Below are 15,186 nucleotides of genomic sequence, written 5' to 3'. Positions count from 1 at the left end.
AGTGGCAGACCCAGGATAAGAACCCACACCCTTCTAAATCCCAGGCATGTGCTCTAGCCACTGCACTATGCTGCTTCTCCATCCAAAATCAATCAGTGGTAATTATTGAGTGCTTACAGTGTGCAGCGCAACCTATTAAGTGCTTGGGAGAGGACAATACAGCAGAGAAGTTGGTAGATGCTTTCACTACTCACCAGGAGCTTACAGTCTAGAGAGAGGAGAAAGATGTTAAAATAAATTATGGTTATGTGCATAAGTGCTGTAGGTCTGAGGATGGGGTGACTATCAAGAACTTAAAGGGTAAAAATCCAAGTACATAGAAGACGCAGAAGTGAGAAAGAGTAGGGGAAATGAGGGCCAGGTGAGTGAAGGCCTTGAGAAAGAGATGTCATTTTAATAAGGCTTTGAAGGCAGGGTTAGACGACCATTAATGCTGATCACATCTTAAAAATCTGCCATTCATCAGCCATATTAGTCACTGAGGATCCCATTCATTCACTCATTCAATTGTATTTATGAGCTCTTACTGTGTGCAGAGCACTGTACTAAGCGCTTGGGAAGGACAAGTTGGCAACATATAGAGACGGTCCCTACCCAACAGTGGGCTCACAGTCTAGAAGGGGGAGACAGACAACATTCATTCATTCAATTGTATTTATGAGCTCTTACTGTGTGCAGAGCACTGTACTAAGCACTTGGGAAGGACAAGTTGGCAACATATAGAGACGGTCCCTACCCAACAACGGGCTCACAGTCTAGAAGGGGGAGACAGACAACATTCATTCATTCAATTGTATTTATGAGCTCTTACTGTGTGCAGAGCACTGTACTAAGCACTTGGGAAGGACAAGTTGGCAACATATAGAGACGGTCCCTACTCAACAACGGGCTCACAGTCTAGAAGGGGGAGACAGATGTGCGCAGACCACTGTACTAAGCACTTGGGAAGGACAAGTTGGCAACATATAGAGATGGTCCCTACCCAACAACAGGCTCAACAGTCTAGAAGGGGGAGACAGACAACAAAACAAAGTAAAGACCCGGGATTAGCATGCTGATGCATACTGTGGAAATCGCTTCTCTCCTTCTACAACCCAGCCCGCATACTCTGCTTCTCTGGTGCTAACCTTCTTACTGTTCCTCCATCTTGCCTGTCTCGCCACCAACCCCTGGCCCACATTCGGCCTCTGCCGTGGAACGCCCTCCCTCTTCAAATCCACCAATGACCCTCTGTCCCCTGCCCCCGGCCCTTTCAAAGCCTTATTGAAGGCTCACCTCCTCCAAGAGGCCTTCCTAGACTAAACCCCGTGTTTCCTCATCTCCCACTCTGTTCTGCTTAGCCCTGCCTCGCTCCCTTTGCTCTTCCCCCACCTCCCAGCCCCACAGCACTTATGTCCATATCTGTAATTGTATTTATTTGTATTGCTGTCTGTCTCCCCCGCTGTAGACTGTGAGCTCCTTGTGGCCAGGTAATGTCACTGTTTATTGTTATATTGTACTTTCCCAAGCTCTGCACACAGTAAGCGCTTAATAAATATGATAAAGTGAATGAATGAATGTTTTTCAGCTGGTCTGTCTCCTATCCCAGATGGAAAAGCCTAAGTCGCCTCAATGCCCATTATTTTAATTTTAAACTTCTAGCCTCTCTTCACCTTGGCTCCTGCCGCTAAATTCCACAGACTGGAAATGGCACCCATGTCTCCTAGGACCTGAGATGGAACACAATGGCTCGGTAATAATAATAATAATAATAATGTTGGTATTTATTAAGCGCTTACTGTGTGCCAAGCACTGTTCTAAGCGCTGGGGCAGATACAAGGCAATTAGGTTGCCCCACATGGGGCTCACAGTCTTAATCCCCATTTCACAGATGAGGTAACTGAGGCACAGAAAAGTTAAGTGACTTGCTCAAAGTCACACAGCTAAGTGGTGGAGCCAGAATTAGAACCCACAACCTCTGACTCTCAAGCCCGTGCTCTTTCCACCAAGCCACGCTCCTTCTCAGTAAGCTCCTTAAGGGACAGGGTCCGTGTTTAATTCAAATGATCAAGGATCTGCTGAGAGCTCACCTCCTCCAGGAGGCCTTCCCAGACTGAGCCCCTTCCTTCCTCTCCCCCTCGTCCCCCTCTCCATCCCCCCATCTTACCTCCTTCCCTTCCCCACAGCACCTGTATATATGTATATATGTTTGTACATATTTATTACTCTATTTATTTATTTATTTATTTATTTGTACATATCTATTCTATTTATTTTATTTTGTTAGTATGTTTGGTTTTGTTCTCTGTCTCCCCCTTTTAGACTGTGAGCCCACTGTTGGGTAGGGACTGTCTCTATATGTTGCCAATTTGTACTTCCCAAGCGCTTAGTACAGTGCTCTGCACATAGTAAGCGCTCAATAAATACGATTGATGATGATGATGAAATAATCAGTGGTATTTATTATTAATAATGGCACTGGTTAAGTGCTTACTATGTGCCAGGCACTGTTTTCAGCATTGGGGGTAGATATAAGATAATCGGGTTGGTCACGGTCCCTAGCCCACATAGAGCTCACAGTCTTAATCCCCATTTTACAGATGAGGGAACTGAGGCCCAGCGAAGTGAAGTGACTTGCCCAAGGTCACTCAGCAAAGTGGCAGAGCCGGGATTAGAACCCAGGTCCTCCTGACTCCCAAGTCTATGCTCTACCTACTAGTCTGTGGTGCTTCCATGCTTCATTATGCAATTACTGCATGGCAAGCACTTGGGAGAGTACAGTGGTAGACACCATCCCTGCCCACAAGAAGCTTACAGTCTATTTCACACCTGTATGCTCTTTCCCAGCACTTAATACAGTGCTCAGTACACGGTAAGGGCTTAATTAATACTATCATTACTCCTGGAGCTAGGGGCCTTGGGAGGTGCGGGTGGGGGGAAGGGAACCCTCTGTTGGTTCTTCAGATTTCTGCAAAAGTTACTTATGATGCCTTTATAATAATAATAATAAAGGTACTTGTTTAGCGCTTACTATGTGCCAAGCAGTTTTATGCTGCATTGCACAAGCTGTGTCCTGCAGCATATGCCTGATACTTCCCAAAAGACAAAGACTGTGAGCCCGCTGTTGGGTAGGGACCGTCTCTATATGTTGCCAACTTGTACTTCCCACGCGCTTAGTACAATGCTCTGCACACAGTAAGTGCTCAATAAATACGATTGAATGAAAGTATCCAATCAATCAATCATACTTACCGAACGCTACTATGTGCAGGATACTGTACATTACAACAGAATTAGGAGACACCTTCAATGCTCTGCACACAGTAAGTTCTCAATAAATACGATTGAATGAAAGTATCTATTCAATAAATCAATCATATTTACCGAACGCTACTATGTGCAGGATACTGTAAATTACAACAGAATTAGGAGACACCTTCCCTGCCCATAACGAGTTTACAGTCTACGGGGGCGCAGGGGACAGACATTAATATGAATAAATAATTTATAATATATAATTTAAAGATATGTACAAAAGTGCTGTGGGCTTGGGGATGGGACAAATATCAAATGTCCAAAGGACACACATCCAAGTGTATGGATGATGCAGAAGGGAGAGTGAGCCGGGAAAAAGACGGTTAAATCGATGAAGGCCTCTTGGAGGAGGCGTGTCTTTACTTGTGATTCGAAGGTGGAGAATGTGGTGGTCTGGTGTATATGGAGGGGGAGGGAGTTCCAGGATAGGGGGAGGACGTGGGAAAGGGATCGGCGGTGAGATAGGTGAGATTGGGGCACTGTGATTAAGCTGACGTGTCTGATGCCCTCAAATATCACCAGTGGATTTTGGATGCAATGTGTGCTCAGTACGGTGCTTTGCACACAGTAAGTGCTCAATAAATACGACTGAATGAATGAATGTGGGCCAAGAACCTGACTGTATTTAGAGGACAGAAGCCACTTTGTGTTTGGGGTGATTCCTTGGAATTCGGGATGTAGTATAAACATATATGGGGAAAAAAATTGAGGATTGATTATAAACATATATGGGAAAAATTGGGGATTTATTATAGCTATATATGATGAATATCTGATGTATGAGCGGGAAAGTCTTATTTAATAAAACCAATGGTGATAACATTCTTGACAATGTCCACACTTCTAAGAGTTGTACTTGACAGGAAAATTCAAATAATCTTCACAGTAAACCCCAAACCTCTATCTAAACAGATCTATATCTGTAAAATATTACTCACATTGTACATATATGTAGACACACACATAGGCACATATACTTCTGTTCAATATAAGATTCACACTCTGGTTAAGGATTAGGAGCCAAACACCCACGGATATTTTGGCTCAGAGATGCTCTCAAAATGAGCAGCAAAAATAACTGTCAGCTCCTCTTCCAACGTGCCTTGTGAAATGTAATCTTTCAATTAAAAATGCAGTGACATAGTTAAGGACTACCATTTTTATGGATTACTTTTTACTCTAATGGAGTCACTGGACTACGAGCCCCGGGTGGACAGGGACGGTGTCTGACCCGATTATCTTGTATCTACCGGGGTCGGGCACGTGATCGGTGTTTAACAAATTGCACAGTTCTTATTGTTCAATTTTAAGGAAGGAAATTAGGTACCTGAATTGTTGAATTTAAAAGTATCTTATGGATTCAAATTTTAAAAAAAAGTTTTAAGGAAAATTGTAGCGATTCTGTTTGTGATTAAATTACCATATGATGTGATAGGATTCCTTAATTTGTTGGCCCTGCCAGTTATGTAGAAATAGATGACTGTTTCATTAATCTAGGCAGGTTACTTTAGCAGAACAGCTATTACAATGTGGCTATACGAAGTCGCCGTCCACCATTTTATCTCAGACGTCTCATGGGAGTTCGTAATCCAGCCCGAAGAGTCCCATCAAATACAAAACACAGAGAAATACAATACAGCATACAAATAAATATACAGAGAAGCAGCGTGGCTCAGTGAAAAGAGCCCAGGCTTTGGAGTCAGAGGTCATGGGTTCAAACCCCGGCTCCGCCACCTGTCAGCTGCGTGACTTTGGGCAAGTCACTTAACTTCCCTGTGCCTCAGTACCTTCATCTGTAAAATGGGGATTAAAACTGTGAGCCCCCCGAGGGACAACCTGATCACCTTGTAACTTCCCCAGCGCTTAGAACAGTGCTTTGCACATAGTAAGTGCTTAATAAATACCATTATTATTATTATTATTATTATAAAACACTTCACTTTTCAAGATGATTTTTAATAATAAAAATGGGAATTGATAGATCATGCTCTTGTGGAGACTCATCTTTGAGCAAAGGGAAGGTTAATTAGATCCATTTACCCAATAAACTACAGGGAACCACAGAGCAAACCCAACCTAAGTGGACCACCAGTAAATCTCCATTAATGACAGTCATTTGTAGAAGTAGATACAGAGAAACAGAGATGACACACTCACAACTTCCTCTTCCCATAGCTCACGATGGGTAATGAACGCATACTAGTTTACGTCCATGACGTCCTACTACAATCCAGCCCGCACACATTGCTTCCCTACGGTCAGCCTACTCACCGTACCATGATCTTCTCTATCTCAGCCATGTCCTGCCTCTGGCCTGGAATGCCCTTCCTTTTCATATCCGACAGGCCATCGCTCTCCCGCTTTCAAATCCCATGATGAAAATCCCATCTCCTCCAAGGGACCTTCCCCAACTAAGCCTCTATTCCCTCTCTCTGCTGCAATCACTTCTGCCCTGGTATTTGCACCCTCAATCACCCCACATTCAGCCCCACGGCACTCCTGTACACATCCACGGTTTATTTATTTATCCTAACGTCTGTCTCCCCCTCTAGACTGTAAGGTCCTTGTGGGCAGGGAACGGTTCTACCAACTCTGTTGCCCTGCACTCTCCCAAGCAGTTAATCTAGGGCTCTGCACACATTAAAAGCTCAATAAATGCCACTGATTGACTGACTGCTAACACTGTTAAAATAGCATTATGCTTTTTGCTGTTAGACACCAGAAGATTCTAAATTTTAGAGCAAAAGAGGGAAAGGAGAACAGAAAAGAAAAGACTGCCAAACTGAACGGCGATGAGGTGAAAAGAACCCTTCAGGGAGAAACCACCTGACTTCATCTCTACTTTTCCTGTTACAGCAGTGAGGGAGACGCTCTCATGAATTTAAACCAAATTTCTCAATTGCACTTAACCTATATTACGTATAGATTTTTCCAATCTATTTATTTGAATTTAAGGCTACCACACTCGTAATCATCAGACTTGCAACACAGTTGGTTCCTGGGAAGTGGGTCCTAAGTCAAAATGATACGTCACAACCAATTTTCTCATAGACACAGCGCTATAAGTGAGGAATTGGGTCCCAATCTGAGACTCGATTCCCGATTTTCACCCTAATTCCATAAACGGACATATATTGAGTCAGAGCGGGTCCACAGTAAGGTCATCAGCTTTAATTTACGTGCCTTACCAAAGGCGCATCTCCTCCAAAAGCCCTTCCCTGTCTAAGCCCGCCTTTCGCCCTCTCCCACTCCCTTCTGCATGACCCTGACCTGCTCGCTTTATTCATTCTCCGTCCCAGCCCCACAGCATGTATGTACATATTCATTCATTCATTCATTCATTCAATCGTATTTATTGAGCGCTTACTGTGTGCAGAGCACTGTACAAAGCGCTTGGGAAGTACAAGCTGGCAACATATAGAGACGGTCCCTAACAGTGGGCTCACAGTCTAGAAGGGGGAGACAGAGAACAAAACAAACCATATTAACAGAATAAATAGAATAAATATGTACCAGTAAAATAAACAAATAAATGGAGTAATAAATCTGTACAAACTTATATACATATATACAGGTGCTGTGGGGAAGGGAAGGAGGTAAGGCGGGGGGGATGGAGAGGGGGAGTTACGTATCTGTAACTTTACTTATTTATATTTATGTCTGCCTCCCCCTCTAGACTGTAACTTCATTGTGGGACGGGAATGTGTCTGTTGATTGTTATATTGTACTCTCCCAAGCGATCAGTACAGTGCTCTGCACACTGTAAGCGCTCAATAAATACGATCAACTGATTGGCTGATGAAGTAAAATGGACACATTGACCCCTTCCTGGTCACTCTCTGGTCATCAGGTCAAGCACACTTCCCTCACCTCCACACCCCGTCTCCCCGCTCTGCCCCTGCTGACCTCTTTAACTTCTCCCCTTTATCGGGGCTTTTCAAATCATTTCTCCATTTAATAATACTACTACTAATAATAATTGTGGTTCATTTTGAGCACTTACTATGTGCCAGGCACTGTGCAAAGTGATAGGGTGGATAAGAGCAAATCAGGTTGGACACAGTCCCTGTCCCACATGGGGCTCCAGATCTCAAACCCCATTTTACACATCAGGTAAGTGACTTGCCCAAGGTCACCGAGTAGACAAGGCGCAGAGCCAGGATTAGAACTCATGACCTTCTGACTCCGAGGCCCATTTCTAGCTGTTGCATCCCCTCCTCCGCTACGTCTCATGCTTCCGGAGGTGGTGCCATAAAGAAGGCTGGGGTTGGCAAGTTGAAACCGATGTATTGAAAAACCAGAAGTAGATGCGAATGTAGAAATGTTGTTGCAAGTGTCATTCATCTTAATTCAGGGGCCTTGAATTGAGGGCTTCCTGTACTGACCTTAAATCTGAAGAGGGGTGATAAATAAAATTGAGTCCTCCCAGGAAAATATCAAGTTATGTTTTCAAGTGGTGATGAGGTAAATGAATGATGCCTAGGATTTTATAAACGGCAAGGAAAACCACAAGCTAAGAGAAATTCAATTAATGGTCTTGATACAGATCTAACCCTGCAGGTCACATTGATCGAGGGGAGGAAGGAGAAAGGGACGGGGGGTAAATCCTTGGATTAATAAAATCATTTTTTATAAACTGAGCACACATTTCGGGATTTTTTTAAAAAAATTTCGAATTTCATTCATTCAATCGTATTTATTGAGCACTTACCATGTGCAGAGCACTGTACTAATTTCCACACTTATTTGGAATATTCTATTAGCTATCATTCATTGTGAGCAGGGAACGCATCTACCAACTCTGTTTTATTGTACTCTCCCCAAGCGCTTAGTCCAAGGCTCTGCACATAGTTAAGGGTTTATTCATTCATTCAATCGTATTTATTGAGCGCTTACTGTGTGCAGAGCCTTGTACTAGGCGCTTGGGAAGTACAAGTCGGCAGCATACAGAGACGGTCCCTACCCAACAACGGGCTCACAAATAAGATCGATTGATTGACTACAATATTATAGGCCTAGGACTTTCTTTGGTGTCTTGGGTTGGAGAGCAAGAGAAAATAACTCTCAAGAATTGTTCTTGCCCCCTTGAGGCTGTGGGACGAAGGCAACCGGGCGCCAGGCTGAGAAGCAGCCAAACGTAACAGAAAGAGCCCAGGCATGGGAGTCAGAAGACCTGGGTTCTAATTCCGACCCCGCCGCTTGTCTGCCGTGGGACCTCGGGCGAGACCCTTCGCCTCTCTGGGCCTCAGTTTTCTCCCGTGCAAAACGTGTGCCTCGGTTTCCTCGCATATTCTCTCTCCCACTCAGACGGTGACTCCCTTGCAAGTTATCCTGCATCTACCCCAGCGCTTGGCACATAGTAAGCACTTACAAAATACCACAGTTATTATTATTATTATTATTACCTGAGTCAGGCTCCCCTTCTGATGCTATCAAGTGTGCCTCTTGTTTAAGATATTTTTGACGTGAGGAGCTCTTTCCCTACTCTTTCCGTTCATGAAGTCCCTCTGGGGCACCAAGAAGATAATAATAATAATAATAATGGCATTTACTAAGCGCTTACTATGTGCAAAGCACTGTTCTAAGCGCTGGATGATGCTAAGATGATGCTAAAGGTGAAAAGAAGGGGTGGTGACAAAGGACCACCAAGCAGCAGCACCCCCTGACAACTGCTGGCCCTTCTTGAGACCATTTCGGGTATTTTAGAGGTACGCTAACCCAGCAACTGAGATGTCCAGGAGCACAGGGTTTTAAGCTTCTGCTAGAGGACATCTGCACAGCAATTTACTAGCCTCCATCACCCCAGGAGGAGAAAACTTCACCCAATGTTTTACCAGGAAAACTAAAAATCTGGCAGCAAAATTATACTTATGAGTTCAAGTCTTGAGGTTCTACCCAATAACCTCATGATCACAAGGCAGCCTTAAATTTTCCACTAGGGAAAACGGGGCAGGGATAGATGAGAACACTGGGAAATATAATGGTGTGGGGAAAGTGGATGTTAAAGAATCTCAATGAAATCCATATTTTGATTACCCTCAGAGAGGTGCACTTAGCAATTACCAAAAAAGCCCCAACTTTTACACAGCGAGATATATTACTTTATGATCAAGGATTTCAAGGATTTTTGGTTCATGCCCATTAAGCCATGGCTGGTACATAGGGCTATACACTCTTTTCATGCAAGATAGAAAGAAATGGGAATAAGGAAATAGAGCAAACAAGAAATACTGCAATAAATCAAGTAGATTCAGGTAGATGAATGGGACTTAGGAGGCCTTCCCAGACTGAGCCCCTTCCTTCCTCTCCCCCTCGTCCCCCTCTCCATCCCCCCCATCTTACCTCCTTCCCTTCCCCACAGCACCTGTATATATGTATATATGTTTGTACATATTTATTACTCTATTTATTTATTTATTTTGCTTGTACATACCTATTCTATTTATTTTATTTTGTTAGTATGTTTGGTTTTGTTCTCTGTCTCCCCCTTTTAGACTGTGAGCCCACTGTTGGGTAGGGACTGTCTCTATATGTTGCCAATTTGTACTGCCCAAGCGCTTAGTACAGTGCTCTGCACACAGTAAGCGCTCAATAAATACGATTGATGATGATGATGACTGAGGGAGACTAGTGGAAGCTTACCTCCTTCCCTTCCCCACAGCACCTGTATATATGTATATATGGTTGTACATATTTATTAGTCTATTTACTTATTTATTTATTTTACTTGTACATATCTATTCTATTTATTTTATTTTGTTAGTATGTTTGGTTTTGTTCTCTGTCTCCCCCTTTTAGACTGTGAGCCCACTGTTGGGTAGGGACTGTCTCTATATGTTGCCAACTTGTACTTCCCAAGCGCTTAGTACAGTGCTCTGCACACAGTAAGTGCTCAATAAATACAATTGATTGATTGATTGATTGATTGATTGAAAAGGAAAAGGGGAGTGAGAGACGGAAAGGAAGATGGCCTGGGAGTCAAAGGACCAGGGTCCTAATCTTGGCTCCACCAAGGACCTGCTGTGCCACCTTCAGCAAGTCACTTGACTTCTCTGTGCCTACCTCACCTCTAAAATGGGGGTTAATATAACATTAATAATAATAATAATAATAATGGCATTTATTAAGCACTTACTATGTGCAAAGCATTGTTCTAAGTGCTGGGGTGGTTACAAGGTGATTAGGTTGTCCCACAGGGGGCTCACAGTCTTAATCCCCATTTTACAGATGAGGTAACTGAGGCCCAGAGAAGTTAAGTGACTTGCCCCAAGTCACACAGCTGACAATTGGCAGAGCCGGAATTTGAACCCATGACCTCTGACTCCAAGGCCCGTGCTCTTTCCACTGAGCCACGCTGCTTCTCTAATTAATAATTACTAATAATTGATACTATTACTATATTTATAATTATGATTATATTAATTATCAATAATAGTAGCAATAATAATTACTGGGGTATTTGTTAAGCACTTAACTATGTGCCAAGCACCGTTCTAAGCACTGGGGTAGATACGGGGTAATCAGGTTGGACACAGTCCCTGTCCCACATGGGGCTCCTGGTCTTGATCCCTATTGTACAGATGAGGTAACTGAGGCCCGGAGAAGTGAAGCGACTTGCCCAAGGTCACACAGCAGACATAGAACCCAGGTCCTCTGACGCCCAGGACCGCGCTCTTTCTAGGCCGCGGTGCTTCTCTAAGACCATGAGCCCCATGGGGGCCACGGACGGCTTCCAACTTGATTACTGTGCACCTAATGCAGCGTTTCTTGGCACACTGACTGGCACTTTAGAAACACCATAAATAAATAATAATAAGAAAGAGAGACGGAGAGAAAAAGTCAGGAAAAAAGAAAGCTCTTTCTTGGTTCCAGAACTGGGCCTATCAGGATCCAGGGCGCTGACGGGGTTGGCTTTCCTTCCCTTTGGCTCCGCAAGCCATCCATCCCCAGCTCTCCTGAATCCCGCGCTGGTCTGGGAAAGTGGTTCATTTAAGGGGAGAAGAGGCAAGGGGGAATGGGAGGATCTCTTCAGACCAGGGAACAGTGTCCATCACTCAAAAGAATCCTGTCCGAAGAAGTTAAAGGAAGGCTGAATCTGGCACAAAAAGACACACACAGTAGGGGCAGCACGGAAATAGATCAGTTGAAAAGTCAATGAACTTTAAACAGTTACTCCTTCTTCTTTAAAGAAAAAAAGCTTTTTTTTAAATCTGGATTGACATCTCGCCCACTGGAATCGCAAATCTTCAGGGATAGCACAATATCAAAGCTATTCACCCTGGATATTAACCAACACCTCTTCACAAAATGGAAAAAAAAATTGACCTTTCAGTTTTAATTAACAAACTCTTACCCGCCATATTCATTTACTATCAATTCATTTCAGCCAAATACAAATTTCTTTTATAAGCATTTGCAGGACTTTTTCCATTTTAAAATCACCATTTCCCCCCCAATCCAATAGAAAAATATTTTGAAAAAAAGATTCCAGAGTTATTTCAGTAGAAAGCACCCACCCTAAAGCCTCTACATTATCGAGATCCTAAGAAACTAAGATTAGAACCTATTTATTTTCTAAATGAAATGACTCAGTGAACAGGATAGATAAACTACATTCTTCCAAATAATCCGTTTAAGGAACCCTGATTAAACTGCCTCTTAAAATTTAATACACCAGCGAACCCCAGATGATATAATCAAAGTGTTTAAAGATCCAGTCCATTCAGAACAGTATTTCATTTGGATTTTTTTTAAAGCAGTTTCACATGGAATTTAGGCTCATAAAGCATTCTCCTCAAACTATCTGCTTCTTTTTCTGGAGAGGGGTAAGATTTTCATATTCCTTTCTCAGCTTTTGGGCTGATTGGGACGTAATTTGCTTCCCTCAGAGGAGCAAAGGGGGAAGGAGTGGGCATAGGGAATGCCAAAAAGGGGAGGAGAAAAAGAATGAGACAGACACGGCAGAGAGAGTGGGGGGGAGGGAAGGAAGGAAAGGAAGGAAAGGAAGGAAGGAAGGAAGGAAGGAAGGAAGGAAAGGAAGGAAAGGAGGGAGGGAGGGAGGGAGGAAGGGAAGGAAGGAAAGGAAGGAAAGGAAGGAAGGAAGGAAAGGAAGGAAGGAAGGAAAGGAGGGAAGGAAGGAAGGAAGGGAGGAAGGGAGGAAAGGAGGGAGGGAGGGAAGGGAGGGAGGGAGGGAAGGAAGGAAGGAAGGAAGGAAAGGAAGGAAGGAAAGGAAGGAAAGGAAAGGAAAGAAGGAAGGAAAGGAAGGAAGGAAGGAAGGAAGGAAGGAAGGAAGGAAGGAAGGAAGGAAGGGAGGGAGGGAGAGAGGGAGAGAGGGAGGAAGGGAGGAAGGGAGGAAGGGAGAGAAAAAGAAAGGAAGGAAGGAAAGAGAAAAGGAAGAAAGAAAGAAAAAGAAAGGAAGGAAGAAAGGAGAGAGGAGAGAGAGAGGAGAGGAAAAGAGAGAGAAGGAAAGAGAGAAAGAGAGAATGAAAGAGAGACAGAGAGAGAGGAGAGAGAAGGAGAAAGAAGAGAGATGGAGGGAGAAAAGAGAGAGAAAGGCAGGGATGGTGACTATTGGGGTTTGGTGTTTCCCATAAGGTTGGAAAGAGTTGTGGGCATTCCCATCGGTTTTCAGCCCAGTGATCCTGCCCCTTTGGAAAACCGCTAACGCAGCTGCAGTCGGGGAGGTAGCGGGGGGGTCGATTTCCATCCGGGAGGGGTTGGGGGATAGGGGAGGTTTTCGCATCCCTGGCCGTGGGACAGCAGTTTTCCCGAAGGAGGGAGGAGGTTTCCCGGCTGGGAGGGTCTGGGGAGACTCGGGGCCCGCAGGCCGCCCCCCCCCCCCCCACTCTGAGGGCCGTCACCCACACCGGGGGGCAACGGGGGGGAGGGAGGGAGGGAAGAGGGGGAGAGAGGAGGAAGAAAGAAGGAAGAGAAGAGGAAGAAAAGAAGAGGAAGCCAGGAGGAGGAAGAGAGAAGAGGAAGAAGAGGGGATGAAGAGGAGGAAGAGGGGATGAAGAGGAGGAAGAGGGGAAGAGGAGGAAGAAGAGAGGAGGAGAGGAGGATGGGGAGGAAGAGAAGAGGAAAAAGGGGAAGGAGAGGAGGAAGAGCTGAAGGAGGGGAGGAGGACGAAAGAAGGAAGAGAAAAGGAAGAAAAGAGGAAGGGAAGAGAAGGAAGAGAGGAGAGGAGAGAAGAGGAAGGGGGGAGGAAGGGAAGAGGAGGAGGAAGAAGGGAAGGAAGGGAAGAGGAGGAGGAAGAAGGGGAGGAAAGGAGGAGGAAGGGAAGAGGAGGAAGAAGGGGAGAAAGGAAAGAGGAGGAGGGGGAAGAAGAGGGGGAAGGGAAGAGGAGGAGGGAGGAAAGGAGGGAGAGAAGAGGAGGGGGAAGAAGAGGAGGGAGAGAAGAGGAGGAGGAAGAAGGGTAGAGGAGGAGAAAGAAGAGGAGGAAGGGAAGAGGAGGAAGAAAAGAAGGAAGAGGAGGGAGGAGAGGAGGAAGAAAAGAAGGAAGAGGAGGGAGGAGAGGAGGAAGAAAAGAAGGAAGAGGAGGGAGGAGAGGAGGAAGGGAAGAGAAAGGGGGACAAGAGGAGGAAGGGGAGGAAGGGAATAGGAGGGGGAAGAAGAGGAGGAAGGGAAGAGGAGGAGGAAGAAGGATAGAGGAGGAGAAAGAAGAGGAGGAGGGGAAGAGGAGGAAGAAAAGGAGGAAGGGAAGAGGAGGAAGAAAAGAAGGAAGAGGAGGGAGAAGAGGAGGAAAGGAAGAGGAGGAAGGGAAGGGTAAGGGCCACAAGAGGAGGAAGGGGAAGAAGAGGAGGAAGGGAAGAGGAGGAGGAAGAAGAGGAGGGGGAGAAGAGGAGGAGGAAGAAGGATAGAGGAGGAGGAAGAAAAGGAGGAAGGGAAGAGGAGGAAGAAAATAAGGAAGAGGAGGGAGAAGAGGAGGAAAGGAAGAGGAGGAAGGGAAGAGTAAGGGGGACAAGAGGAGGAAGGGGAAGAAGAGGAGGAAGGGAAGAGGAGGAGGAGGAAAAGGAGGGGGAGAAGAGGAGGAGGAAGAAGGGTAGAGGAGGAGAAAGAGGAGGAGGAGGGGAAGAGGAGGAAGAAAAGAAGGAAGAGGAAGGGAAGAGGAGGAAGAAGAAGAGGAAGGGAAGAGGAGGGGGGAGAAGAGGAGGAGGAGGAGGCGGAGAAGGGGTGGCCAAGGGTTGCGGTGGGCGTCCCGGGGTTCCGGGGAGGGGTGGCGCGGGGTGTCGGGTCTTACAGTGGCACCATCCGAGATGGCAGCACCAGTGCAGCTTGAAGCACCTGCCGTGGCTGTGGGTGTGACAGATGGGCAGGCCGCCGCACGGCTGGAAGTCGGGGCTGCGGGCGGCGCAGCGCCGGGCCAGGGCCTGCGCCTCCCACACTTTCCCGCTCTTCGCTCCACGGCCGCCGCCCGGGACCCGCACCGCCGCCGCGGGGACCGCGACGGGGACCGCGGCGGGGACCGTCTCCGGGTCCGTCCCCGTCCCCGGGACCGCGGCGGGGTCCGAGGGGGCCGCGCTCATCGCCCCGCTCCGCCCGCCCGCCCGCCCGCGGACCCCGGACGGACGGACGGACGGACGGATACGGACGGAGGGACACGGAGGGAGGGACACGGAGGGCGGGCGGGTCCTTGGGCGCGGCCCCGGGCCCGTCCGGCCGCGCGGTGCCCGCAGCCCGAGCCGCACCAAACCTCCGCGGGGAGGGGAGGGCAGGGGAGGGGGCGCGGGAGGGGCGCGGGAGGGAGGGAGGGAGGGGGCCCTGCCGCCGCCGCCGCCGCCGCCGCCGCCGCCTGCCACCGGCGCTGTCCCAGCCCGACCCTCCGCGCCGCCCGCCGCCCGCCAGCCAGCCAAAGGGGACACCCCTCCTCCTCCTCCTCCTCCTCCTCCTCCT

The 15,186-nt window shown here is 46.7% G+C and overlaps 1 protein-coding gene across 1 annotated transcript in view; it reads right to left on the bottom strand.

Moving 5' to 3' along the window:
* C1H3orf70 (chromosome 1 C3orf70 homolog) overlaps positions 1–14,819 on the bottom strand; it is a 63,486-nt gene extending 48,667 nt beyond the window's left edge. Inside the window, exon 1 of the mRNA XM_038745087.1 lies at positions 14,534–14,819. Coding sequence (XP_038601015.1) covers positions 14,534–14,819 — 286 coding nt within the window. The remainder of the gene's footprint in view (positions 1–14,533) is intronic.
* Positions 14,820–15,186: the final 367 nt, after the last annotated feature.

Source organism: Tachyglossus aculeatus, chromosome 1, assembly GCF_015852505.1.
Source record: "Tachyglossus aculeatus isolate mTacAcu1 chromosome 1, mTacAcu1.pri, whole genome shotgun sequence".
In the NCBI taxonomy this organism is placed as follows: domain Eukaryota; kingdom Metazoa; phylum Chordata; class Mammalia; order Monotremata; family Tachyglossidae; genus Tachyglossus; species Tachyglossus aculeatus.
This window is presented reverse-complemented; position numbering and strand designations above follow the sequence as displayed.